General features: G+C 45.6%; 1 protein-coding gene across 1 annotated transcript in view; it reads left to right on the forward strand.

Moving 5' to 3' along the window:
• slc49a4 (solute carrier family 49 member 4) overlaps window positions 1-5,685 on the forward strand; it is a 90,814-nt gene extending 85,129 nt beyond the window's left edge. The window contains exon 9 of the mRNA XM_033024862.1: window positions 2,326-5,685. Within this exon, the coding sequence (XP_032880753.1) occupies window positions 2,326-2,441 (116 nt within the window). The 3' untranslated portion in view covers window positions 2,442-5,685. The remainder of the gene's footprint in view (window positions 1-2,325) is intronic.
• The last annotated feature ends 8,411 nt before the right edge of the window (window positions 5,686-14,096 follow it).

Here is a 14,096-nt window from a genome sequence, read left to right on the forward strand (position 1 = left end):
CTGGTCCTAGACTCTACCACTAGTGGAAACATCCTCTCCATATTCACTCTATCCAGGCCTTTCACTATTCGCTAAACTTCAATGAGGTCAGCCCTCGTCCATCTAAACTTATCCACATCACTTTGCCTTTTCAGTTTTTTTTGCCACCAAAATAAATAACTACCCATTTATCTACTTTATTCGGTATCTTCTGTGTATATGGTTATTACCACTTGTCTAAATCTCTCTGAAGTCTTCAACAGCGCACAATTCCACCCTTCTTTGTATATTCAATAAATTTAGAAATCATGCATCCACCCTCCTCATCCAAATCATTGACGTATATTGTGAATGGTTAGGGCCCAAGCTTTGCAGTACCCGACCGCTATCCTGAATATGGCCCATTCATTCCTGCTGTTTCCTGTCAACCAATATTCCATTTGTCAGTATGCGGGCCACGGTGGCGCAGTTCAGCGCATGCAGCACCAGAGACCAGAAGATCTTTCCTGGACCCAGCGCACCGATGCAATTGTAAGGAAGGCACATCAGCGACTCTACTTCCTGAGAATATTACGGAGATTCGGCATGTTGAAGAGGATTCTCTTAAACCTCTACAGGTGCACGGTAGAGAGCATGCTGACTGGTTGCATCATGGCTTGGTTCGGCAACTTGAACGTCCAGGAGTGGAAAAGACTATAAAAAGTTGTGACCACTGCCCAGTCCATCACCGGCTTTGACCGCCCCACCGTGGAAGGGATCTATCGTAGTCGCTGCCTCAAAAAGGCAGCCAAAACCATCAAGGACCCACACCATCCTGGCCACACACTCATCGCACCATTGCCATCAGTCAGAAGGTACAGGAGCCTGAAAACTGTAACGTCCAGGTTCTTCCCCACAGCCATCAGGCTATTAAACACAACAAATAAGCTCTGAGCTCTGAACTGCAAAAGGCTATTATTATTTGTTATTTGCACTATATTTGTTATTTATTGAACTTTTCCTTTTTTTCCCCCGTTATGTACAATGTTTACATATTCACATATTCTGTTGTGCTGCAGCAAGTAAGAATTTCATTGTCCCATCCAGGACATATGACAATAAAACACTCTTGACTTTAGGGTTTGATCCCGACTACAGGTGCTGTCTGTATGGAATTTGTACGTTCTCTCCGTGACTGTGGGTTTTCTCCGAGATCTTCGGTTTCCTCCCACACTCCAAAGACGCACAGGCTTGTAGGGAAATTGGCTTGGCCTAGGTGCAAATTGTCCCTAGTGTGTGCAGGACAGTGTTGACGTGCGTGGATCGCTGGTCGGTGCGGACTCGGTGGGTCGAAGGGCCTGTTTCCTTGCTGTATCTCTAAACTAAATTACATCCAATCTCACGGGCTTTTATTTCATACACTAACCTCTTGTGTGGAATTCAATCAGGGGCATTCTGAAACTCCAAATACTTCAATTCTGCTGATTTTTCCCAGACGATACTTCAGTTACCTACTCAAAAAAGACACTTATTCAATTGCAAATAACAAAGCTCTAATGGATTCCACTCCAACCATTCTTTACAGTGGAAGATTGCAAATCTCCACAATTCTTTTTATTTAAAAAACAAAGCAAATTTCTCAATTTATTATGGCAATTCTTATTAAGAAACACAATCACGTTGTACAGTAACGTGTGGATAATGCTGGAAACACTCGGGTCAGGTGGTATCATTGGTGATTTTTCACTTTGACCTATTGTCATCTGTCAACTGAAGCAAATGTTCTTAACTTTTCTAATTTCTATGAACCAGAGGGCATAGGTGTAAGGTGGGGGAGGAAAGATTTATTAGGGACCTGAGGAGCATTATTTTTACTAAGTGCGGTGGGTGTATGGAACGAGCTGCCAGAGGAGGTATTTGAGGCTGGGACTATCACAACATTTAAGAAACATTTAGACAAGTGCATGGATAGGACAGGATAGGTTTAGAGGGATCTGGGCCAAACGCAGGGAGGTGAGACTAGTGTAGATGGGGCATGATGGTCAGTGTGGGCACGTTGGGCCAAAGGGCCTGTTTCACCGCTGCATCATTCTATGACTATGCCTCTCGTTACTTGTTGCCATGTGTATTGGATGGTTGTACATTATGGTATCGTTACATTAGAACCACTGAAATGGACTTTAAACCTTGCCCAATAATTGTGGTGAGACTTTTTCTTTGGAGCTAATCCTATATCAGTGCATACCATCAGGTATAAAAGCGCAGGCGTTCTTGTCAAATTTAGCTCAGTATTCAACTGCATACACTTGTAGAAAGGATGAATTATTTTCATACAGGTACTAACGTTGTTCTCTGTCTGTTTTTCAGATGTTTCCTGGCTGAATTGGTGCCTGACTGGATCGTGTATGTTCAGCCTTGTCCTTATTCTGCTGTTCAAGGAATCCTATGATCGACTCTACCTCGATGTTCTGGTCTCTGTTTGACCACCCGTCGAATGACGGAGGAAATGAATGGTTTTAAACCCCCCGCCCCCCATAGAATTGAATTGCACACTTGTTAGGATTTGCACTTTCTCCAAACAAAAAGGAACGGATTAAACTCAGACCTGTAGATTTTTTTCCATTAGTGTTTTAAAAAAAATGTTGAACTTTGTGTCAGAAATAAGAATTGCTAATTAATATTGTTAGATTGGAAATGTGTGTGAAATAATAATCTAACGCGTGTTCTGTGAATGATGGGCTGTTTTAAGGATGCGTGTTTAGGGTTTTGATTATGCAATCGAAAGAGACATGGTGGGTTGCAGTTAAAAATTCTAGACGGTAGCCATGGCTGAATAATCAAGCGTTCGATTTTATTGTGGCAAATGCCTTTCTGCTGCACAGTGGTGCAGCGGTAGAGTTGCTGCCTTGCAGCACCGGCGACCCGGGTTCGATCCCAACCACGGGTGCTGTCAGTACAGAGGCCACGTGGGTTTTCTCCGAGATCTTCGGTTTCCTCCCACACTCCAAAGACATACAGGTATGTTGGTTAATCGGCTTGGTGTGTGTGTAAATTGTCCCTAGTGTGTGTGTGTAGGATAGTGTTAATGTGCCGGGATTGCTGGTCGGTGCGGACTCGCTCCCGTGCTGTAACTTTAAACTAAAATAAACTAATTATTATTTGATGCAAATGAGTAAGAAAAACTTGGTGATAGATGTAATATCAAGTGTGTTCTTCCTGCGTTTGGATTAAGCAGTACAGAACCCCTTGACAAGATGGGGCTAAGGTCTGAATTACTAGATTGTCTTGAGCTGCCATTCGATGGCCATTCTATGTTGCTACAGATTGCACAGTATTGGAATTGCCAATGAGAGACATTAGTAAAATACCGAATTGCAAAGTAACAGTTGCTGTTTACACTGTTGATTATCTCCTGAGAGATTTCAGCATCCAGCCATTGCTCACTGGTGCATCACATCAAAACCTAACGTGGATCTTTATTTTCTCAGTTAGTTCTGCTTTCAATTTTTTTTTTTTCTCTCTCTTTTCTGGCGCGGCCCACTGTAGTTATCACCAGCTGGCAATCACGAGCGACTGATGCCCTGAAACTGATGTGGGAGGAAAACTACTTGAAGCACAACAGCAGCCCAGATACCAAGGGATGCGTTACTGCAGGGACTGACAGCCTGTGTGCATTTTCTCACCTCGAGATTCTGCGATTAATTGCAAATGGATTGAGCGCTTACTGCCATTGTCCAAACCCGCAAGTTAATTCTCATCCATAAAGTCATAAATGGTGGGAGCAGATTTAGGCCTTTCTGCCCATCAAGCCAGTCAATCATAGAAACATAGAAAATAGGTGCAGGAGTAGGCCATTCGGCCCTTCGAGCCTGCACCACCATTCAATATGATCACGGCTGATCTGCCTCTCCCTCCTAACCCCGTTCTCCTGCATTCTCCCCATAACCCCTGACACTCTTCAGAGTGGAGTTCCGACAGTATATTCTGGGACATTGGACTGAATTACTTTACCGTAGCCTCCTGTAGTTATGTCCTGGCAATCGTGTTCGCTTACCCAAAGCCACTTCAAACTGTGTGTGAATAATTCTGCTTGAGTGTTTCTTCAAAAAAATCTCTCTGTAGATGACAGGGAACGGAGTTTTGTTCTTATCAAAGTGACGCCAACAACAGCCAGATTGGAACTGCAGATGATCATCTGACGGAGGGAAGGTTCACGAGGTTGTCGAGTCTTTGCTGTTGTTTACAGAATTAGAATGTCTGGTACAGCTATCGTGCATTTAAAATAAGTCAAAAATATATTCCTGAAAGAACTATTTTACCCATGTTATTTATCTGTGTCCGTTACCTGTTTAGTTAAAAACAGGGCTGTTAAGCATCTGCTAGCAAAGGCAATATTTTTCTTATTCATATTTTAAAAAGAACCTACATTTGTTGTGCATTATAGCAAGTTGGCAATGAAAGGGAAAGCAGTTAATCTGTTTTCAGATCTCCTTGATAATAAAAGTGCTCTTCCATGATATCTTGTTTTGGCATGTCAAGGGCCCTTGTCTTCAACTTCTCATGAATACGTTTCTCTTTCATCCACCCACTCTCCCGTTCACCACTGCACTAAGATTAGAGAGTGAGTGAAAAGATTGTATCCAATGCTTTCCCATTAAATATGACGCAGGTGTGTAGAATCAATGATATATATATTGAGAGAGAAAGAGCGGGCAGTGATCTAGCTGTTCTATCTTTCTCCACGATAGACACAAAATGCTGGAGTAACTCAGCAGGTCAGGCAGCATCTCAGGAGAGAAGGAATGGGTGAGGTTTCAGGTTGAGACCCGTGACCCTTCTTCTAGTCTGAAGAAGGGTCTCGACCCGAAACATCACCCATTTCTTCTCTCCAGAGATGCTGCATGTCCTGCTGAGTTACTCCAGAATTTTGTGTCTTATCTTTGGTGTAAACCGGCATCTGAAGTCCTTTTACTACACACTATCTTTCCCCATCATGGTTCGCTCGCTTGTGTGTCAGACGACGCTCTGCCATCGCTTTGCCACAGCCAGTGCCATATCTGTGCCTCTGCGGAGATCGTCCGCAGACGGAGAGGGCTGGCCTTGACAAAGGCCCATCCATGACTCTGGTCGATCTGGGCTCTCCTCCGCCATCTGCCTTCCTTTCCCTTTGTTGTAGCTCGCTGTTGGCTTTTGGCGTCGTCTAACATGTTGAAAGAATTGGACGCCCGACGCGCTACAGAGTGCATCGTGTCGTCGTTTCCGGGGATCGCCACGAGGAGGCTTCTGTCAAGATCTCCCCCCATCATGATAATAGGATAGAATTACAAAGATTAACCGTTGTTAAGAATTACAATTCTTGTTTTTCCCAGTCCAATATTCCTAAGCCTTTATAAACATTGTCGAGTGGTATACTTTTTCTCCTTTCTGTTCCATGCTCTCTTTTGTACTTTGTGTCTTAAATTACGATTTTACTTTGAAGTACTAAGTCCTGAAATTCAAGTTGCGTTTAATAGTCCTTTAAGATTTGCGATTTAGAGCAACTGTGGGCTATAGATATATTTTCTAAGTTATAATATTTGTAAGAGTCGAGTTGTTTTTAAACATTCTGTACTCTCACTGGTTTCGCAGTGTATCTATTTTTTCCCTGTGTTTGTGTGTATTTTGTTTTTGCAGGGCATTTCCTAATTAAAATGTGACGGTGTAAATAAAAACGTGTGGAAACTGTCAGATACTTGTTGAGCTGTGAAAGCTGCAGTTACTCACTCCGAATCTAACCATTTAGTTGATCAGCAGTTTACGATAGAGAGGCCAATGATATAAATCGGTCGGTGATATTGTTTGTTGCAGAATAAACAATAGAGAGGGCTAATAATTAGTGAATAGGGATGAGGATTGTGCTAATGTGGTGACAGGAAATCGCAGACAAAGCCTAACAGGAAATTAATTGATTACGCGTGCACCCATAATTGTAACAGCAATTTGGATCTAATGTTAATGAATTTAGATTTTTGGATAATCATCCCATCCTGTTTGTCACCTAACTACAAGAATAATTCCAGGAACGAGTAGTGGGTTAGCATTTGATGAGCGTTTGATGGCACTGGGCCTGTACTCCCTGGAGTTTAGAAAGTTGAGGGGGGACCTCATTGAAACTTGCAAGAATAATGAAAGGCATAGATAGAGTGGATGTGGAAAGGATGTTTCCACTGGTGGGAGAGTCTAGGACCAGAGGTCATAGCCTCAGAATTAAAGGGCGCTCTTTTAGAAAGGAGGTGAGGGGGATCTTCTTTAGTCAGAGGGTGGTTAATCTGTGGAACTCATTGTCACAGAGGGCTGTGGTGGCCAAGTCAGTAGATATATTTTTAAGGCCTGTTCCTGCTTTCTCCCCATAATCCCTCGATTCTGTTAATCCTAAAAGCTATATCCAACTCCCTCTTGAAGACATCCAGTGAATTGGCCTCCACTGCCTTCTGTGGCAGAGAATTCCGCAGATTCACAACCTGGACAGGTCTGGCAGCATCTCTGGAGAATATGGACAGGTGACGTTTCGGGTCGAGACCCTTCATCGCCCTTCAGCCTTGACCCAAAATGCCACCTATCCATGTTCTCCTGACCTGCTGACCTTCCTAATGACCTGAGATGCTGCCTGACCTTCTTAACCCTTTTCCTGTCACCAAGAACCAGGATGATGTGTCCTTTTATGTATTAACCATTGTCTGCAGTTCTTTGTTTCCACGTGTGTTGGGAGATATTATCACTATACCATCAGCTATAAACCACATGCATTTTGTAGATGGTAGACATTGTAATCAATCAAAATTAAAATTTCCGATTTCAGTAACTTGCTCTTTATGGTTTTGAACAGCTCTATAAAGAGGTTTTGTAGAGGTACTTGTATTAAAAAAAATCTTGTTATACAAGATGCCTACTTGTCCCAATATATAAATACCAGCTAAAATGGGAATACTGAGGGCTGTTAAAATCGTCTTTCAAAGAGGAATGTCAGAATGGAATTATTAAAGGAATGATATTTGACCAATAAACTTTTTGTTTGATGTTACAAGTAGAGGTCAAGACCGCAAGAAATTGCAGTAAGTTGTGGATATAGCCCAGATTTTTATGCAAACCAACCTCCCTGATATTGACTCCATCTGCACTTCACGCTGCCTTGGCACGGCCCACAGCATAATCAAGGACCAGTCTCACCCCAGTCACTCCCTCTTCTCCCCTCTCCCATCAGGCAAGCGGTACAGAAGTGTGAAAATGCACACCTCCAGATTCAGGGACAGTTTCTTCCCAGCTGTTGTCAGGCAACTGAATCATCCTATCACCAACTTGAGAGCGGTCCTTGGATGATGTTTACTTTGCCTTGACAGGAATTTATCTTGCACTAAGCATTATTCCCTTTATCCTGTATCTGTGCATTGGACGGCTTGAATGTACAGTCTTAATGGGGCTGTCCCACTGACGCGACTTTTCAGCAACTGTCTTCGACCTTCAAGCTCAAGGTCACTCGCCTGAAAAACCTCGAGTTGGATCGACCATCAGCGATGAAACGGGGAGACACACACACACACACACACACACACACACACACACACACACACACACACACACACACACACACACACACACACACACACACACACAGAGAGAAAGCGGGAGAGAGCTTTTTGAAATTCACACCCACACACTTTTAAGAAGGCAGACAACGTTTAATAAATTTTAGCAGGCATTTGACATTACCGGTCGGTTACTTATCTTTCTTTTCCTCAACGAGCTCTACCTTCGATTGACTTTGACTACCTACAAATAGCATTATGACCTACTAGGACTTACCTCGACTAAACCCACAAGTAAAAAAATATCGATTTTTTCTATGACGATCATTTTTTACTCGCAGGCATTTCTCAGCATGTTGAAAAATACGCCACAACCTAGCTGAGGCCTCGAGTACGCGGGGATTGCTCTCGAGCATGAAGGAGAGTTACAAAGACCTCCCAGGGCCTCATGTCGACCATGCGAGTATGAGTCACGGACAAACACGTCTAAACTCGTAGATTAGGTCGCCGCAGTGGGACAGCCCCTTAAAGCCCCAAATTCGCAGCATGGTCGTGGTCCTAGGAGGTCACTGGAACTCACCGTCAAGCTCGAGGATTTTTCAGCATGTTGAAAATTTTTCCGTGAGTTAATATTGGTCGGCATGGGTCTTTTGAACTCATAGTGGAGTGGGGTCGCCATGTAGTTACAGGCAGTCGAGGGCAGCCATAGGCAATCTCCTTCGCTGACCGGGCATTTTAATTGGCTCATTGTAGTTTTCAGGACCAAGGAAAACTGTGCGGTAATGTTAAATGCCCGCTAAACTTTATGATAAGTTGTCTGGCTTTTTAAAAGTGTCTCCTCCCCTTCTCCTCCCCTTCTCTTCCCGATGTTGGCGGAGTCCAGAACCAGGGGCCACAGTTTAAGAATAAGGGGTATACCATTTAGAACAGAGACGAGGAAACACTTTCTCACAGAGAGTTGTGAGACTGTGGAATTCTCTGCCTCAGAGGGCGGTGGAGGCCGGTTCTCTGGATGCTTCCAAGAGAGAGCTGGATAAGGCTCTTAAAGATAGCGGAGTCAGGGGATATGGGGAGAAGGCAGGAATGGGGTACTGTTTGGGGATGATCAGCCATGAACACTTTGAATGGCGGTGCTGCCTCGAAGGGCCGAATGGCCTACTCCTGCACCTATTGCCTATTGCCTATTGCCTATCATACCCAGACCCCTGTACTCGTGCGTATCCCTTAGCCTTTTTTTTTCCTTTGCGATATTTCTCCAGACTGAATTGTATTCAGCTCTTTCCTGCTCATCTGACAAGCCAATTCTTTCACCTAATATATTTTATAATTCTCTGGCAACATCTTTGAGCGTTTCCTCTCAACCCTCCCCAATGTTATCATGTCTTGCATGGTCTTCCTGCAGTCTGAGCCTTACTTCCGCACCATTGCCAATCATTTGCATATTTCTTAATTATGAACGTAGAACAGTTTGAGGCCAGGAACAGGCCCTTCGGCCCACAACATCTGTGCTGAACATGGTGCGAACTGCACATGATCCATGATCCGAAATTCATGAGGGGAGTAGATGGTTTAGTTTAGAGATACAGCACGGAAGCAGGCCCTTCGGCCCAATGAGTCCGTGCCGACCTGCGATTCCCCCACATTAACACTACCCTACACACACCAGGGGCAATTTATATTTATACCACCACTCACCCGTTCCCCCAACGCAAGGCATTCCCCCGATGCAATATTGCACCACTCACGCATAGCCCCCAACTGCGCAGGCGCGGCTCATTGCTCCTCATCACCCAGCACTCCCTCCTCCTCATCACCCAGCACTCCCTCCTCCTCTTCACCCTCCCTCTTCAATTCCTCGAGAGGGACGGGGGGTAGAGACGGTGGGGGATGGGGTGGAGAGGGAGGGGAGTAGACATGGCCAGACGGGGTAGTGAGAGGGAGGGGGGTAGAGTGGGTGGGAGGGAGAGGGAAGGGTGGAGAGGGAGGGGGTAGAGAGGGTTGTAGTGAGGGTAGATAGGGAGGGGGCATCTCCCTACTCCACTCCTCCCCATCTCCCTCCTCTACACAACCCCCCCTCCATCTCCCTCTACCATCCCACTCCACACCCCATCTCCCCCTCCTCATTTCCCTCCTCCTCCCCTCCATCCCATTCTCTGCCCCAGGACCTACCCAGGTCGTAGAGCAGCGCCAGGGCCTGGTTCTGGCACTCGTCCCGGCCCTGGCTGTAGACTCCAGCCGTCAGTTCAGCCACCACCTGGGCTCCAGTCCAGGCCCCGACTTCATCTCCGTGCTCGTTCCTGATCCCGGACCCAGGCGCGTCCTTGGTTCCAGCGGCGGTTTCTTTCTCGGCCCCGGGCTCGGCTCTCACTCCAGCTCGAGCACCAGGCTCGGCTCCAGCCAGGGCGGGCGCGCGGCACCACCCTCACCACTGGGCGTCGGGCACCGGCAGCCACCGCACGAGTGCTGGAGTGTCCCTCCCTCCCAGAGTGGCCCGTCCCTCCTTGCGAGTGCATTGTGACCTCACTCGGGGGTTTTTTTTCCGAAATGGGTGCGTTTTGGGGGCTGTTTTTTAAATTTAAAGGATTGATATCGAAAATATAGATGGGAAATTGACGGGAAGATGTTTATCGCCACAACGGGAAAAATGTGAGTAGGATATGTGAAAATGGGAAGGCTGTGTCCTTGCGTTTGGAAGAAGATAGAAAAAGCCGATTGACACATCTTTGGCACAAGCATAAACAATAGGAAGAGTTTTAGTATTATAGAGACTGTCTTGATCTGAATCTTTTTATGCCATTAAAAGGTCCTATTATAGACACTGCAAACCCTATCGCATGCACCAAAGCTGCCTTTATCCGTGACCTAGATTTTTAGATTCGTTATTTTTTAGTTTAGAGATACAGCGCGGAAACAGGCCATTCGGCCCACCGAGTTTGCGTCGGCTAGCGATCCTACCCACACTAGGGACAATTTACAATCGTACCAAGCCGATCAACATACAATCCTGTACGTCTTTGGAGTGTTGGAGGAGATCCCGCAGTACACGGGGAGAACGTACAAACTCCACACATCCATAGCATCCATAGTCAGGATCGAACCTGGGTCTCTGGAGTTGTAAGGCAGCAACTCTACCACTGCACCACTGTGCTGCTCATAAGGTCATATTGGCTTCCATGAGCTTGTACTTCCCTGATCAGTCTGCTCCATAGATCCTTGTCAAATATCCTCACAGGGTTCCTTATTGATTTAATTATGATTATTGATTTCACATGTTATCTTCTCCAAATATTTGATCATTAATCAGGAGCAACTTTCCTGTAACAAATCCTTGTTGACTGCTGTGTCTCGAGTCATTTGAACACTTTCAGAATATTTTACAATAATTTTCCATATCCTGTCAGGCTAATTACTCTGTTGGCCTCTTTTAAAACAATGATACCACAAAGGGTGACACAGTGGAGCAGTGGTTGAGTTGTTGCCTTATAGACAATAGACAATAGATGCAGGAGTAGGCCATTCGCCCCTTCGAGCCAGCACCGCCATTCAATGTGATCATGGCTGATCATACCCAATCAGTACCCACCGTTCCTGCCTTCTCCCCATATCCCCTGACTCCGCTATTTTTAAGAGCCCTATCTAGCTCTCTCTTGAAAGCATCCAGAGAACCTGCCTCCACTGCCCTCTGAGGCAGAGAATTCCACAGACTCACCACTCTCTGTGAGAAAAAGTGTTTCCTTGTCTCCGTTCTAAATGGCTTGCTCCTTATTCTTAAACTGTGGCCCCTGGTTCTGGACTCCCCCAACATCGGGAACATGTTTCCTGCCTCTAGCGTGTGTCCAAGCCCTTAACAATCTTATATGTTTCAATGAGATACCCTCTCATCCTTCTAAACTCCAGAGTGTACAAGCCCAGCTGCTCCATTCTCTCAGCATATGACAGTCCCGCCATCCCAGGAATTAACCTTGTCAACCTACGCTGCACTCCCTCAATAGCAAGAATGTCCTTCCTCAAATTAGGGGACCAAAATTATAGCGCCAGAGCCCTGACCCCGGGTGCTGTCTATATGGAGTTTGTACGTTCTCCCCTTGAGTGCGTGGGTTTTCGCCGAGATCTTTGGTTTCCTCCCACACTCCAAAGACGTGCAGGTTTGTAGGTTAATTGGCTTTGTTAAAATTGTAAATTGTCCCTGGTATGTGTGGGGTAGTGCTAGTGTACGGGGTGATCGCTGGTAGTTGCGAACTCGGTGGGCTGAAGGGCCAGTTTCCGCACTGCATCTTTAAAGTCTAAAGATAAGAGTTGGTCTTGTCGTTATGTTTATCAGAGTCACTGGAGTTTAGAAGAATGAGGGGGAGGGGAGGGGGACCTCATTGAAACGTACCGAATTACGAAAGGCTTGGATAGAGTGGATGTGGAGAGGATGTTTCCACTAGTGGGAGAGTCTAGGACTAAAGGTCATGGCCTGAGAATTAAAGGACTTTCCTTTAGGACGTAGATGAGAAGGAATCTCTTTAGTCAGAGAGTGGTGAATCTCTGAAATTCTCTACCACAGAAGGTAGTTGAGGCCAGTTCATTGGCTATATTTAAGAGGGAGTTAGATGTGGCCCTTGTGGCTAAAGGGATCAGGCGGTATGGAGAGAAGGCAGGTACAGGATACTGAGTTGGATGATCAGCCATGATCATATTGAATGGCAGTGCAGGCTCGAAGGTCCGAATTGCCTACTCCTGCACCTATTTTAATAATAATTTTTTTTTAAATGAGGGGAAGGCAGGAGAATGGGATTGAGAGTGAAAGATAGATCAGCCGTGATTGAACGGCCTAATTCTGCTCCTATTATTATGATGTTTTCAAGAGTGAGTTAGATTTAGCTCTTCGGGCTAACGGAATCAAGGGATATGGGGAGAAGGCAGGAACGGGGTACTGATTCTGGATGGTCAGCCGTGATCATATTGAATGGCAGTGCTGGCTCAAAGAGCCGAATGGCCTACTCCTGCACCTATTACATGATCTTATGACCTTACGTTGGCCAAAGGTCCTGTTCTCTGTGACGTTCTGCTGATTTGCATCTTGGTTGCATCTTGTTACTTTCTAAGCTGCTGATTAAATTACGATGTGGTTTAAATGTAATTAGAATTCTAAATCCTCCGGTCTGCTCATTACATGGCTGAGCACTTAAGTAGCTGACTGCTACCCAATGTCACTTTGGCATGCTGCACGCTACACCGACAAGCCTCAAGGGGCACCTTGAAGCTGTATGAGTCAGCACTGGTAATTAGATGGACGCTGGCAGCCTCCTGTAGAATCTCAATCAAATGATTTCCACCCCAAACTGTTGCTGCTTTTCCCCCTCCTCTCTCCCCTTATTGATCGGGTGTCAGCATTGCTGAAAATACCCTGACGTCTGTTGTCATGTGCCCAGTCACCTTGGTAGGCAGCCTTGTCGAACATATGACGGTGGTTTGAAACGAATGAGAAATCCTTTCAGAAATAACACACTATATCAATGTAAAAAAAATGGATAAGTATCTACACCAGAATGACTACAAAGCAGGGAAACTTCCCCCTTCCACCTCCAGAGTCATGGAAACATAGAAAACAGGCGCAGGAGTAGGCCATTCGGCCCATCAAGCCTGCACCACCGCCATTTAATATGATCATGGCTGAACATCAAGAATCAGTGCCCAGTTCCTGCTTTTTCCCCATATCCGTTGATGCCATTAACCCTAAGAGCTATACCTAACTCTTGAATACATCCAGTGAATTGGCCTCCACTGCCTTCTGTGACAGAGAATTCCACAGATTCACAACTCTGAATGGACAGACAACGTTTAGAGTCAGGACCCTTCTTCAGACTGATTGGAGAGAGTGGGGGGAGGGAGCTGGAAAAGAGAGAAGGGGGCTGGAAAAAGGTTTTTCCTCATCTCAGTCCTAAATGGCCTACCCCTTATTCTTAATCCGTGACCCCTGGTTCTGGACTCCCCCAACATCGGGAACATTTTTCCTGCACTTAGCCTGTCCAATCCCATAATCATTTTATTTCTATAAGGGTACCTCTCATCCTTCTAAATTTCAGTGAACATAAGCCCAGTCGACCCATTCTTTCATCATATGTCAGTCCCGCCATCCCGGGAATTAACCTGGTGAACCTATGCTGCACTCCCTCAAGAGCAAGAATGTCGTTCCTCAAACTAGGAGACCAAAACTGCACACAATACTGCAAGTGTGGTCTCACCATGGGCCCTGTACAACTGCAGGAGGACCTCCTTGTTCCTATACTCAAATCTTCTCGTTATGAAGGCCAACATGCCATTTGCTTTCTTCACAGCCTGCTGTACCTGCATGATTACTTTCTATTTTACCAGTTCCACAGTTCCACATTTTGTTTCTCTCGAGCAAACTCCTTCCTGAGCTAACTATGGGGCAACACTCTGCCTCAGGTCATTTGTGGATGGCCCTGATTTGGTCCTGGTCTTTTCTCGCCTCCAACTCTTTACCAACCACCCCCCACTTTCACCCTGAAGAAGGGTCATGACCCGAAACGTCACCCTTTTTCCTTTTTCTCCAGAGATGCTGCCTGA

The sequence above is a fragment of the Amblyraja radiata genome, chromosome 7, assembly GCF_010909765.2.
Source record: "Amblyraja radiata isolate CabotCenter1 chromosome 7, sAmbRad1.1.pri, whole genome shotgun sequence".
Classification (NCBI taxonomy): Eukaryota; Metazoa; Chordata; class Chondrichthyes; order Rajiformes; family Rajidae; genus Amblyraja; species Amblyraja radiata.